The following is a 13,796-nucleotide window of genomic DNA, read 5'->3' as shown; positions in this document are numbered from 1 at the left end:
AAAGTGTCGTGGAAAAAAAACATTTTTCACAGCAACCGATGCGAGTGCCGTAAAGCGTTTCTCTTCAACACATGGGTAGGTTGCTAAACGTGTCTGTTAGAATTGAACAAAAAAATGACATTTATTTGTGTATAAACTTGTCTTAACTTTGTTATATCTCAGATTTGTTGCATTGTCAACCGTTATATTTTCCATCTGTTAAAATGAAAGTATAAAAAATCTGTGTGGTGCTTAATGAAGTTTATATGTAGCTTAGCTTGAGCTTTCAGCTAACGATAATGTAGTGAAAAACTTCTGAGAAACAGCACATGTGGATGTTCACAAAGTAGACAAATATTTCTCAGTGTTTATAAAAAATATTAGGAGTTGATCTTCAGCGAGATTTTTTTTTACGTTTCTATTTTCAGTTTGGTTGGAAACCATGGAGTCCAAACCAAGAAAGAAATCATTCAACCTTAAAGATGGAAAGAAAGCTGGATTTAAAGGGAAAGGTGAGACCAGTTTAAACGTCTAATGTAGATAACTGTTTATTATGTATTTATTATCGTTGTTGTTAGTAGTAGTAGTATTATAATGATTATTATTATCATTATTAATATAATAATGATGATGATGGTGGTGGTGATTATTATTACTATTATTATTATAAGTAATATAATCATTATTATTATTATTATTATTATTATCATTTATCATCATCATCATCATCATCATTATTATCATTATTATATTAAATAATAGGTTAAAATGTAAATAATTAACTTTAAAAAGATTTTTCTAAATGTTTTATTCATGTTATGTGAAAACCTTTAGGCACAGCTGAGAGAAAGCCGGCTGCTAAACGTTCTTTTAAACCTCACAACTCGGACAAAAAGAAACCTTTTACAAAACCAGGAGGGAAAGGAGGACCAAAGAAATTCTTTAAACCAAAACCAACAGAAGGAAAAATAACAAACAAGAGAAAATTTTCAGGGGATCAGAAAAACTCAGACGAAGGTATGTCTCGTTATTTTATTTTTATTTCTTTGTTTGTTTGTTTGTTTATACCATTTAATACAATGTACTTCTGACCATTGAGCTGTATGGACATTGCAAATGTCATTATTTTGGACTTTTTAGGCTCAGAAGCAAAGAAACCCAAGTGGAATGATTTTAAACAAAAGAAGAAAGAGTTAAAACAGAACCGACAACAGAACGAAAGGAAAGAGACCTACCACATAGTGAACAGAGCCAAACAAGTGTGGGAGATAGTCAGAAGGTGAGCAATTTTCCATTATATTGATAGTTATTTATGTGTTTAGTGTTTCCTTTATTTTTGTTTTAAATTTTTTTAATACAATAATGATAGTCATTCTTTATAAGAATATGTTCATGCGAACAATAAAGGGTGGACGATGAGGCAGAAATAATCACGAATTTCCAAATTATTGTTAATCAGTCTCTACACTTGTAAGATGTCATTCATGTCAAAAAATATCTCTAGATCTCTGAGTGTAGCTGCACCAATCCAATAAATAATGGCTACGAATTATAAAGCTGTTTTTTGGAATTTTATTTTGCTCCCTCCCTCCCTCCCTCCCTCCCTCCCTGTGCGCCTCCCGGACCATATGCAGAGTTTATACGTTTTTAAGAAGCTTGTTCACGTCCATATTGCTCTCGTACCCACAGTTGTATTCCCTCTTTAATCTCTTCCGGAGTCACGTGATGCATTACGGTTCATTAAAGGAACATTTAAAATCTACATTTTTAAATCTACACAAACTCTACATCTACATGTATTTATGAACTCAACAATAGTTGAATGACATGTCTATTACATGTCTATTGTCTACAAATGTCTGGAAACATTTACATTGACGGTTAAACAATAGTTCAGTTCAGAGCTGCCAGTATCATTGTAATTGCTGCTACACTTCACAGTATTTCACAGCCCATGTCCTGTGTATTTGTTCACCCTGTTGTGTATTTGCACTTTATGTAGTCTTTCAAATTGCTATTTGTTGCACTATGGTCCTGGAGAAACGTTTCTGTCCAGCGTATAGAATCTATATTAGGGGAATGACAGTAAAACTCTATCGATGCTTGAGCCTGTGTTTTTGGCTGCAGGAAAGATTGTGATGCAGACAAGAGAGCAAAGTTAATGAAAGAACTGCAGGAGCTTGTGCGGGGCAAGATAAAGACGGTAAGTACTAGTTGTCCGTGTGTATTATGTTGGACAGAACAGCATTATGTATTTGGTCAATAACAAGCTCTGAAATCTGCCGTACTATGATCACTGTTCATGTCCTGTTCTTCTAGATTGCGTTTGCCCATGACTCGACTCGAGTACTTCAGTGTTTCATACAGTTTGGGAACGACAGACAACGACAAGAGGTCTTTGATGAACTCAAAGGTTCGTGTTCACAGCAGCAGTAATTTAGCCCTGTGTCCTAATATTGTCATTCATTTATGAATTAATTGTTATGTATGGGTTTGTTTTTGATTTCTCCTTCTTTGTACAGACCACATGGTGGAGTTGAGTAAATCCAAATACGCAAGGAACATCGTAAAAAAGTTTTTAATGTATGGGTAAGTTTACCTCGTTTCACAATAATAGAAACCGCAAAAATGCGGCTCGGTGTGTGTGAACTGTCCTACAGACTCATGGCACCATATAGGTCACGTGTGATCTTTTAAATGATTAAAACGCTAATTACGACCAAGGGTGATCGGCTAGATGTTCTAACGTCGGGGAAAGTAATAAAAGGGAATATATTTTAAATAAAGCAGGCTTACATTTTTTTACATCAGGTCTACAGCCAGCTCACTTCCCTATCCAGATTCCATCTTTCAAATTTCCTCTTTGGCTCGATGGGACGTCATTCGTCATTAATCGTTAATAGGTTTACCAGACTGTTATTAAGGCTGGTTGAGAGTTTAATGTTCATAACTTCCACAGCTTTAGCTTTGATCAGTAATGTATGACACAGCCACTGAAAACAAAAGCCGGTCGTGTTAATGGATGACTACGTGATCAGTTTGTTTATAATTTTAAATCCAGCTTAAAAAAAAAAAATTAAATAAACTAATCAGACAGTTAGACTAATTGGACCTGGTCACATGACCTGATTGTGCTGTAAAAGAAAACACATTCAAGCGTTTAAATGATTATCGACTCACGTTCAGAAGGTCATGAGTTCGACTCCCAGCGCCACCATACTGCTGCTTCTGGGTCCCTGAGCAAGGCCCTAAAGTTTGTGTAAATTTAGCACAAATACCAATCAGATGTAATCAGATTTCAGGAAAAGGTATGATCGAATGATGATGAATATGATTCCTGTGTACAATATGCATGCAAACGCAAATCTGTTTCATATAGGAGGCGAAAAATGACAGAATGAAAAAATATTGAGAGAGAGACTTAACATCACTTTTGTCTACACTTCACCAGGACCAAGCAGCAGGTCGCAGAGGTGATGGTGGCCTTTAAAGGAAAGGTCAGACAGATGCTCAGGCACTCTGAGGCTTCGTCTGTGGTCGAGTATGCTTACAACGACAAGGCCATCCTCTCTCAGAGACTCATGCTTACAGAGGAGCTTTATGGCAACGCCTTCCAAATCTGCAAGGTTTGCCTTCCAGTTACTTATTACTCATGGCTAAGAGCTCATTGACACCTTGGTAGATCATAACAGCAGGATTTTATTTCCCATCAGTCCTCAGTGTGTCCTACGATAGAGAAGGTCCTGGAGAGCAATCCGGATAAAGTCGAGAGCATCATGGAAGAAATGAAGCAGATCCTCACGCCTATGGCTCAAAAGTAAGCTTGAATAATCAGCGACACTGATGTGTTCTTGTACCGTGTCGTATGTAACATAGGAACGATTCAGTTAGAGTCAGGGTTGCATTCATCATGCTGGCAGTCTTGAAATATGGACTGTCAATCAAGTGTGTATATTAGAATATTAGGCCACACCTACCACAACTTTTTAGATCGGAGATGATGGATTCAGCTGATTTTTATCTTTATTTTTTTCTTCTGGTCTGTTTTTCGTCATTTCTAAACTTGCATAGAATTAATATATATATATTTTTTTTCTTGGTTAAAATAAAATTTGCACTGTGTAGACAGGTCAGGTTTGGGGGCATTTTGTACTCGTGTGTCATGCCATGAGGGAGATAGAGAGCACAGAGGACTGAAATGATGCTCTAAGCCAGAAAATGGAGTTAAATAAAAATTTTTTTCTTACTGAATAGGTAAAACAATTACTATTTATTAATTTGTTCATTAGTTCAGTCGTGTAGCCGAAATTACTCTGATCTTCCACTCTGCTAACACACAATGATGTGCACAATAAAACAGTGAGTACATCGTGCTGTTTCGGACGCAGCATTGAGTTCGATTGTGTCGAGGAAAGGCAAGGCACAACCCACGTCTCAATGTCCAACCGCATATAGCACATTCAACCAGACAGGGTGAAATTACAGAATCTTACATGCTGTCATGTTGAATTCAACCATAGTTTTGTACGATTTTGAAAAGTTTAATTGTTTTTGTTTTCTGGTATGTTCTCATTATGAACTTGGGTCTAATCTGTTTAAATTTTTCCCCCTTAACAGAGAAGCTGTCATTAAACATTCACTTGTCCACAAAGTGTTCCTCGACTTCTTCCTCCACGCACCAGACAAACAGAGAACAGTAAGTGATCAGTCAAGTGAATTAACTTGTATTTAGCATCGTGTCACGCTCAAGTGTCTGTCAGTGAACATCTGATAACTTCATGTTAAAGCTTAAACGAATTTCCTCTTTCTGGTCATATCAGTTATATCCATAACTGTGTAGCATTTATAGAGGTGAAATGATTTAAATTGAAATAGAAAAGTGTCACCCAGATAAGAAAGGGTTGTCTGCTCCTTCCTCATATCTTCTCAGGGTGCCGCCCCAGTAGTCCAACAAAGTTAACCACTAAGCTACCACACTGTAGCAGCGTACATTGTTATAAGCGCTTTACAAACCCAATTGACCTGCCTTTGTCCACCCACTGTGTGTATAAACCGTGTGTTAAATTTGCACTGCAGGAAATGATCGAGTCTATAAGGGAATCGGTGGTGTACATGGCGCACACGCACGACGGCGCACGGGTAGCTATGCACTGCTTGTGGCACGGCACAGCCAAGGTGAGCTCTCATTGCTTCTGATATGCTATACTAGGTAAAAGTGGGAGATTTACATCATTTCCTGTGATCCTGCATTCTTCTAAGTGTGTGTGTGTGTGTGCCTCTGTGTGTATGTGTGTGTTCCTCTGTGTGTGTGGGCCTCTGTGCGGCTGTCTCTTCGTGCGTCATCTTTATTTCAGGACAGGAAGGTTATCGTGAAAACCATGAAGACGTACATGGCAAAGTTTGCGACGGTAAACTGATTTATACAGCAGTGTTTGGGGCGCATTAGGGTTGCTGAATGAATGCCAAAATAATCAGTAAATAATTTTCACTTTCAGTATTTCATTAATTAGCACAGAAACGTAGTTTTTGGGCAAAGACCTTTATATTTCGAGCACATTTAAAACAGCTTATTCTTCTGTATACTTAAGTATTTTGTGTTAAAGATGTTAAATAAAATTGTCATGTGGCTTTGGGTTCAGAAAGGTGAAAAGCTGCGTTATACATAAGGCGTACATTTTGTGTGTTTATGAATCTGATGCTTGTTCGCAGGGAGAATACGGACACTTGGTGCTACTCGCAGCCTTCGACTGTATCGATGACACCAAATTGGTCAAACAAGCAATCCTATCAGTGAGTGTTTTCTTCTTTCCTGCACATAATATTCTTCTGCTCGTTTACCACCGAAGGCTGTTATCACTTCTGTATAATTGGTAACGTGATTCTGATGGAGAATGCACATGCATTAGATTTGGAATTTTCAGCTCTCCTGTACTTAAATCAAATGTAAACAGATTCAGATTTCTAGAATTTTGTGATTAATGTGAAAAGATGGCATTTATTTTTTAAGCCTCACTGCAGGATTTTGTCATTTCCAGGAGCTGTTGAGTTCCCTAGAAGAGGTCATCAGTAATAAACATGGCAGGAAAGTGCTGCTGTATTTGCTTAGCCCTCGAGATCCGGCTCACCTGTTACCTGAAATTGTGCAGCTGCTGGAGAAGGGAGATGGCAATGCACACAGGTCAGACACACACACACACACACATACACACACACACACACACACAATGGTCCAGTACTATTTTATTTCAGATGTTATAATCTAAAATTCTTAAAACAGACTTCAAGCTTTTTTTTCCTTCATCAACTAATGAAAACGTAATGATTGTACATTAAAAGCAATGCATAAAAAAGGCACTACACTGTAACAGCCTTCACACTGCACACGACAAACGACCGCCGGTAAACCGGAAGTCATTCATTTCCTATGGAGAGTCGCAAGGTCGCTGCGTGAGGTGCCGATATCTGCGGATCCGTAATTTTCAGATCCGTTTTGAGCGTTGGATCCGTTAAAAAATTTGAACTTTTGCGACTACACCGCATCCGATATGCTGACCGGATGTGATGTATTCCAATGTTGTCCAATCAGGTTTGTGTGCGTGGGGTGATAAGAATTATGAAAAAGTATTAATATTAACTTTAGTGATTTTTAAACTTTATCCAAAACAATCTTTTTGTTTTAAATACATTGTTATTGATAAAAAAAAGTAATAAATTATTAATATTTATATTGTGTTATGATATGTATTATTTTTAATGTTGTTCCCATGTTTCCTCAAAAATTAGTCGCTGTCTTTCTGGATTGCATTGAGTGTTTGTACTCCTAAATTCATTCACCATGATAAATGCTAATTAAGTTTGCAAACATTTAGCCCATTTCGGCAACACGCTTCCATGCTTCATTTTTCCTGTAAGCATCTCTGTATGATTCAAGAGTTGGATCATAAAGTAACGGGTGTTCGGAGACCGCGAGAATCACGCTACTCTCCCATGTTGACGTCTGCAAGATCATATTGCACATTACGTCCGACTGTCACTAGGGGGCCAAATCCGACAGTCGTGTCCGTTTGTCGTGTGCAGTGTGAAGGCCGCTTTACTGTAGAACCAGGAGTTGGGGCTGGTCCTGGTTGAACTCCTCATAAAACCCTGTAATAATAAAAATACCCTTAGCATAGATTGTGTAAGCTGCTACAGATGGACTATCTGTTCGCAACGCTTAACACCACCACCAGAAACAAAGCTAGTTGTTGGGCTTTTGGGATGGGACCTTGCCTAGGTACAAGAACTATATACTTAAAGACAAGCTTGTAGGTTAAACCATGTTTTGACTTGCTATGTCTATCACATTGTTTGTCCTGTAGTAAAAAGGATGTTGCTGTACGGAGGCAAGAACTCCTGGAGGCTGTGTCTCCTCCTCTGCTACAGTACCTGTGTGAGAACACTCGCTCCATGGTGATGGATAAAGCCTGCAGCGTAGCGGTCAGCGACATCCTGGGAGCCGCCGTCGGTGACCTCCGACCTGCCATGGAAGCCGTAGCACGACTGGCAGCTGAAGACTTTGTGGCTGGCGGCGTGGAAGGACAGGTGTCTTATGGATGCATTATTAAGTTTATAGAACATTTGGGTTTTTAGTTTTCCTGATTTGAGTAGATGCACCAGTCTTGATGTACGCTACAGATGGGGAAAGTTGTCAGGCTTTCATGAGTGAACATAGGAGGCTCTCTATCGGCGAGACGTGACTTGAAGAAATGCGGCGTGTCCCAAATCTCTAACTGGTGTCTCTCTGATGCCTCAATCCTAGAGAAATTCCTGTGAGAAATCCGTGTCAGTCTGGCGTAAGCCTGTGGTATTGTCCCAAACTAGAACACTTGATGAAAATGAGTAAATGCTTTAGAATGCCGTCTTACATTTACATCAAAACTGTTTAGATTCCGTTTACTTGCAGGCCACTTTTAAATAAGGTGGTTTTTGGAAAAAATCATTAATCATCATGAACAGTGTGAAACGTAGCTCTATGGGGGGAAAACAACAACTTTGGGAATGTTATATGAAATGGATTTCAAGCTTTATTGACAAAGTAAAAGCTTGTTTTTTTTCTTTTTCCTTTGTTCTAGCTGCACATGGCTGAACACCCTGCTGGTCATCTTGTAATGAAATGGCTGATTGAGCAGGACTCTAAGATGAAGGCATCCGGGCGAGAGGGTAAGGGTGCAGCTCTACGCTTTAGTTTGTACTACTTTCGCTTTGGAGCTACAAATGGGGCTGGGGAACAATAATTAAGACCTCATCTTCAAGTTTTTTTTTTAAGTTGAACTGTGGCTTACATTTTGACTGAGACATGGTGTTGATTGGTTTTGCTGCGTGTGGTTGTGCAGAGCGTTTCTCCCGGATCCTTCTGGAAACGGTGGGGATAGAAAAGCTGAAAACGTGGGCTTCAGTCAACCGTGGAGCCATTGTGCTGTGCTGGTAAGCAAGCTTGCTTGAAGTGTTTTATTTTTAATTTGTGTAAAGAAGTTTCCACACAGCCATATTTGCTGTGAAGGATGTGCAAAGCCACAAACATTTGTATGTGTAAAATGTGAACTGGTGAAATGTATCCGAAGGAATGTTGATTCCGGGCCAATTGACTACAACTGAATTCCTGTTTTTCATGTAAATAAAAAAAGAGCATCTCAAACCTTCACAGCAGATTTCTTGCTCATCCATCAGGCTTGCTGTTTCACAAAGCCTTCTTTTATTGTAAAGCCATATTCCACTGTGCTTGGCTCTAATGTAAGCCACTTGTGTAGCGGCCATGCCACGGTATCCAACCCCCCGGCGTTAGTGTGGTAATAAAGCCCTACACAGTGGCTCCTTCCTTCCATTCAGCCATCTAGTAGGATTACTTCACCCCTCTATAACCCTCCTCGCCCTCCCTGGTCTTTGTGTCTGACCTCCTCTAATCTCCCTAAGCCTCTAAGCAGTGAGAGATTTGTCTGAGTTTTGTTTTCATGTGTGAAAGCTTTTCATTAACACGTGGGAATGTAATGTCTTATGTTTTTATACCAAAACACTATTGCATTCTCAATTCTGATTGGTCAGAAATTGTTAACTTTGTATACTTGTCTATAGCTACAGCTCGGAGTTTCTCTGTTTGTTTATCTCCAGCTATAAATTTGTTAATGCATTTGTTCTAATGTATTATTATTATTTCTATCTTAACACCTTAATTGTTGTTATTCATTCGGCTGCTCCTCGTAAGTTCGAACACTTTATAGCCTATTATATTATATTATATATTATTATATTATATATTATATATTATTAATAGTTTCTATATTATATTATATAGAAACTATTACACCCATTTGTTCTTGTTGAACATCACATACTGAACCCATTCACATTTAATATGAAGGTATATTTTTTACAGTATATTCGATATATTTAATAGGAAGACTTTCCACTTTATATTAGAAAAATGCTATAGAGATATTTGTTCATTCAAACAAAAGAGCATTACTTTGTTATATAGTGTAAGTAAATAAACTATTGCTTTTTACCAATTTATACAATTTTAATACTTTAACTTTATACCATTAAATAATTTGTTTATAGAAGTAAATGGCATAAAGGAATAAATGTGGTCTAAAGTCCTTAAAGCTTGTAGTTTTTAGATCGTAATCTAAATATTACTGTAATGGTGCAAAACACTATTGAGAATACTCAATAGCGATGGTGCAGGATGGTGACACAAAACAATAGTTCTGTTTTCTACTCGCTTTTCTGCCAGCCGAAAATGACCAAATAGGAATGTATACATGTAACGATCTGCACAATTAACATTAAAATTCTTTTTTGCTCCTCTACAGTCTCCTCCAGAGTGCAGATGAAGGTGTTACACAGGAAGTAAAGGCTGCTTTAAAGTCCATTATTAATGTCCTAAAGAAAATCAAGAACTCAAAAGGAGTGGAGGCTCTGCTGGAGAAACTGGCCTAGTAAAATCTTGGAACTGATGCACAATGCCTTTAATAAACTGCATCTTGCTGGTGCGAGAAAGCCCCTGTCCTCTCCTCAGTAGGTCTTGGCTTTATTAGGCCCACTTCGTAACTACGCAAGAGTAAAGAGGACCTCAATTGTGTCTTGGAACAGATTCTGTGATTTTTTTTTTTTTTTTTAATGTTCATTCACCCCAGTGTTTATATGTATTTAAAAAAATTAAGTACACAATCCCACACACAGATTATTGCATTGGTCAATATGCCAAATGCATGTAACTGTTCTTTAATATTGTTTCAATATAATAAATCTATTTCACAGAATGTGGTTGCTCTGTTTTACACTATCATGAAGCTTTTTAACTCAAAAGTATTGCTGTTCAAGAATATAATAAATATTTATAGAATTATTATAGAAAAAAAAACAACTTTGCTGTTTGTAACTATCCATGTCTTGATAAAGTTAAAATCTTTAGCCTTATGAGGGTTTTTCTCAAAACACATACACCAGAAAATAAGTTCTACTGTTCTGTCCCAGGTCCATCTGTTTTTATGAAATCTGCAAGTCATATCCTTATGTCCAAGGGTTAATCTTTTAAGGATCTAATTTGTCAGGAGAATCTGTCCACATTAAGCATAAATCGGCTTTTGTGGATTGAATCTTGTGCAGATGTTTTTGAAGGGAATGATTACTGAACTAGTCATGGCCAGATGTTTGGCTCTTGAACTCGCTCTCAATGATGGAGTGAAGTTTTAAACTGCTTTGTAGAAAACTAAAAGCCAATGTGCATCATTTTAAAACATTTAGCTTGTTCAAAGTTCTTGTTTAAAGACATTCTAATACTTCACCATCTATTTGGATTTTTTTGCACAGTCACTAATAAAAATGTTGCTTACACTTTAATTTAAAATAAAGAATTCTGCTGCTTGTATAAAGCATGCAAAAATAGATTTTTTGAGAAGTTTAATAGAGAAAAAAATCTAAAAATGCTAATGCTGAGTGCAATAATTGTGCTTCAGTGCTTATTACAAATAATTAGGTTTCCGTTTGGGATTTTATTTTACATATCCATAGATAAAGAATCATCCTTCTTGCTGTTGGAGTAAAATCATTATTTTTTAAAAATCGTTTGTTTCTCAAATCATTGTGGTAAAGCACTTCTCTTCAGATCAGGAGCTCTTTGTCTTGTGGGTTCATGTCAGCCTTCCTCACAGCAGTCAACAAACCTCTTGACAGCTCTTTCGGCAAACCTCACCTTGCCACGTGCCTTAATAGTGGAGGTATACTCATGGGATTTCAGCTTGGAGTAATAGTCTGAGAACTTGTTGTACAAGATGGAGATGGGCATGCCGTTCAGAATGATCCCGAATGAGATGCAGGCAAATGCAAAGATTCTACCCAGGTGCGTCTCTGGAAACATGTCACCGTAGCCCACTGTAGAAATACTCACCTGCAGAACAAACGGAGAGAATACCATTGCAATAATGCAAGTAAATATAACCATATGTAACTGCTTACTGTATGGAGGAAACACCTGCTCTGAGGAAAGGGTTGCGAATAGAAATGTGTTATAAAGAGCTACAGTAAAATCACTTTAAGCCTTAATACCCTCAAGAGGCTGTGTTTAATAGCATTACATTATAAACACTGCTTGGCATCGATCAGCTGAAAGTTGCCAAGCAATAAAAGGAAAGGCCCATGTGCATAATTCCAGGTGCAAAGTAACAATGTTTACCATCTTAAACAGTAGACTACAGGGAATTTAATTTAATCAATATAGTTGCCTCCTGGAAAGGTCAATGGGAACATTACAATTTCCTTTTTTTCCCCCTCAGACTACTTTTGATGATCTGAAACTCTGTGGTTTGTGAATTCCGTCCTCAAGATGCAGAATGAATAATGATTAAAAAATAAATAAAAAAGAAAAAAAAAGTACTTACAGCTGCCCACCACCATGCATGAGGTATGCTAGTAAAGTTAGTCTGGTGGACATCATGCTCCACAGTGTAAACCATGGCAGAGAAGGTGAAAATTCCCATAGCGATGAAAAGGAAAAGGCAGCCGACTTGTTGATAGCACTGACGGAGCGTGAAGCCGAACGCTCGCAGTCCGGTGGAGTGTCGGGCCAACTTTAGAATGCGAAAGATCCTCATGAGACGCATGATACGCAGCACTTGTCCCACTTTCCCAACTCGCCCAACCGTCTCAATGTCGCTGCCATGCTTCTCAATGTCCTCGTTTTCAAAGCATTCCAGGACCATCTGGAGGTACAACGGGAGGATGGCGATCAGGTCCACAGCATTCAGCATACTCCTCCCAAAGCGTTGGAGATCTGGTGTAGACACAAGCCGGAGCAGGTACTCCATTGTAAAGAATGCAATGCAGAAGGTTTCCACATACTCAGCATAGGTTTTCCCACTAAGCTGGCCACTTGGCATTGTGTACTGCATCTCCTCCACCGTGTTAAGGGTCATAGCAACCAGTGACACCAACACAAAGAGGCTGGAAGCTACAGCCATAACTTTGGCTGTGACTGAAGAGAAAGGTTTCTCCATGAGGTTCCATATTTTGTGACGTGTATGCCCAAAAGCCATTCCTCTAAACAGCTCTTCATTTTCCTCCACCTCAATTTCAGCTTGCAGCTCACGCTGCACTTTCAGCTGTTCATTCAACTCGTCTTGTCGTTCTTCAAACGAGATGCGGCAACAGCGGTGTGTGTTCTTGATCCGGACGCCCCAGTAGTTGATTTCCTCTAAGAAGTTGCGAGGACACAGCTCATCTTTAATCCAAAGAACCCCAGTCCGGTAGAAATTGAAGATGTTGTGAAAGACATCTGGATCTCGATCAAAGAAAAATTCATTATTTTGAACAATGTAGTCATCGCAGAGGTCAAGCTTTCTGTTGTGGTCTGTGTAGGTCGCAAGACGACCAATTCTGGTCTTGGGATACTTGGAAGCCACCCTGTAAGATATCTGGTAAACTTTACCACCTACATTGATATTCAGCATGTAGTTTTTAGCAGGAGATAATACCTTTTGAGGGGCTAGTAAAACCCTGTCATCCTCGTCGTCATACTCTTCTACGATGTTATAGATATCTCGGCTGAGTTCCTGCATTGAATTCCATGGCTTCAGCCAGTTTGGCTGGGCAAGTGGAAGCTCATCCTCGGCCACTGGATCACTCTGAGAAAGGGTTGTAGCCCCAAGCTTATAATTGGGGAAAAGGCTTCGCCTCCTGCCCTTGAGTTTGAATATAGTTGTCATGGCCTCTTAACCACCCCCTAGAATGGGAGTCCTCTCACACACACACCCCAGTAAGGAGGATGCAGCAGTGACGGTCTAACGTTGCTGACTGAGAGACTCTATGCTTAACGGTTTAAATACTATTATCCTCTCTCTAGATTCCCCACCCCGATGCCTTTCATTTGCCTTACATTCACAAATCTCTTCCACAACAGACTTTAGGTATTATCCCATATGCTGGGCATAAACACTAATAGGGTTTACTCCTGTCATGCTCCCATATTCACTAAAACATTGTTATAATTAATGTTTATCTTATTTGAAATAAACAACACCACAATGACATCCCATCAGAATGAATTTTGCTAGCGTACACAATGGCAATGATCAACAACTTCTTATGCATTAAAGCCTTTAAATGTCAAGTGCATTGCACAAACCTGTAATCCTAATTAACCCGAGTCATATGACCCTTTTGGGAGGGTTACATCCAATTAATGTAAACATATGAATTTCTTGATGCAGTGCCATATTTTCCTCCAGTGTTTTTCAACACTTCATTTTCCATAAACGGAAAACTAGCTTTCAGTAAGTAAGTAA

The 13,796-nt window shown here is 38.6% G+C and overlaps 2 protein-coding genes across 2 annotated transcripts; one reads left to right on the top strand and one right to left on the bottom strand.

The window, feature by feature from the left end:
- pum3 (pumilio RNA-binding family member 3) lies at positions 1-10,277 on the top strand. The gene is made up of 18 exons (XM_027141226.2): positions 1-75; positions 408-491; positions 814-996; positions 1,120-1,258; positions 2,107-2,182; positions 2,299-2,392; positions 2,502-2,568; positions 3,431-3,605; positions 3,693-3,796; positions 4,597-4,675; positions 5,056-5,154; positions 5,334-5,387; positions 5,689-5,769; positions 6,015-6,157; positions 7,338-7,560; positions 8,091-8,178; positions 8,352-8,442; positions 9,828-10,277. The coding sequence occupies exons 1-18, from the start codon at positions 72-74 to the stop codon at positions 9,952-9,954; spliced, it is 1,911 nt and encodes a 636-aa protein (XP_026997027.1). The 5' UTR covers positions 1-71; the 3' UTR covers positions 9,955-10,277.
- A 550-nt stretch (positions 10,278-10,827) lies between these two features.
- On the bottom strand, positions 10,828-13,349 carry kcnv2a (potassium channel, subfamily V, member 2a). Its single transcript, XM_027141212.2, has 2 exons — positions 11,895-13,349; positions 10,828-11,404 (listed from the first exon to the last, which is right to left on the bottom strand). The coding sequence occupies exons 1-2, from the start codon at positions 13,215-13,217 to the stop codon at positions 11,153-11,155; spliced, it is 1,575 nt and encodes a 524-aa protein (XP_026997013.1). The 5' UTR covers positions 13,218-13,349; the 3' UTR covers positions 10,828-11,152.
- Between the last annotated feature and the right edge of the window lie 447 nt (positions 13,350-13,796).

The sequence above is a fragment of the Tachysurus fulvidraco genome, chromosome 20, assembly GCF_022655615.1.
Source record: "Tachysurus fulvidraco isolate hzauxx_2018 chromosome 20, HZAU_PFXX_2.0, whole genome shotgun sequence".
In the NCBI taxonomy this organism is placed as follows: Eukaryota; Metazoa; Chordata; class Actinopteri; order Siluriformes; family Bagridae; genus Tachysurus; species Tachysurus fulvidraco.
Note: the sequence above shows the minus strand (reverse complement) of the source record. Positions and strands in the feature narration are given on the sequence as shown.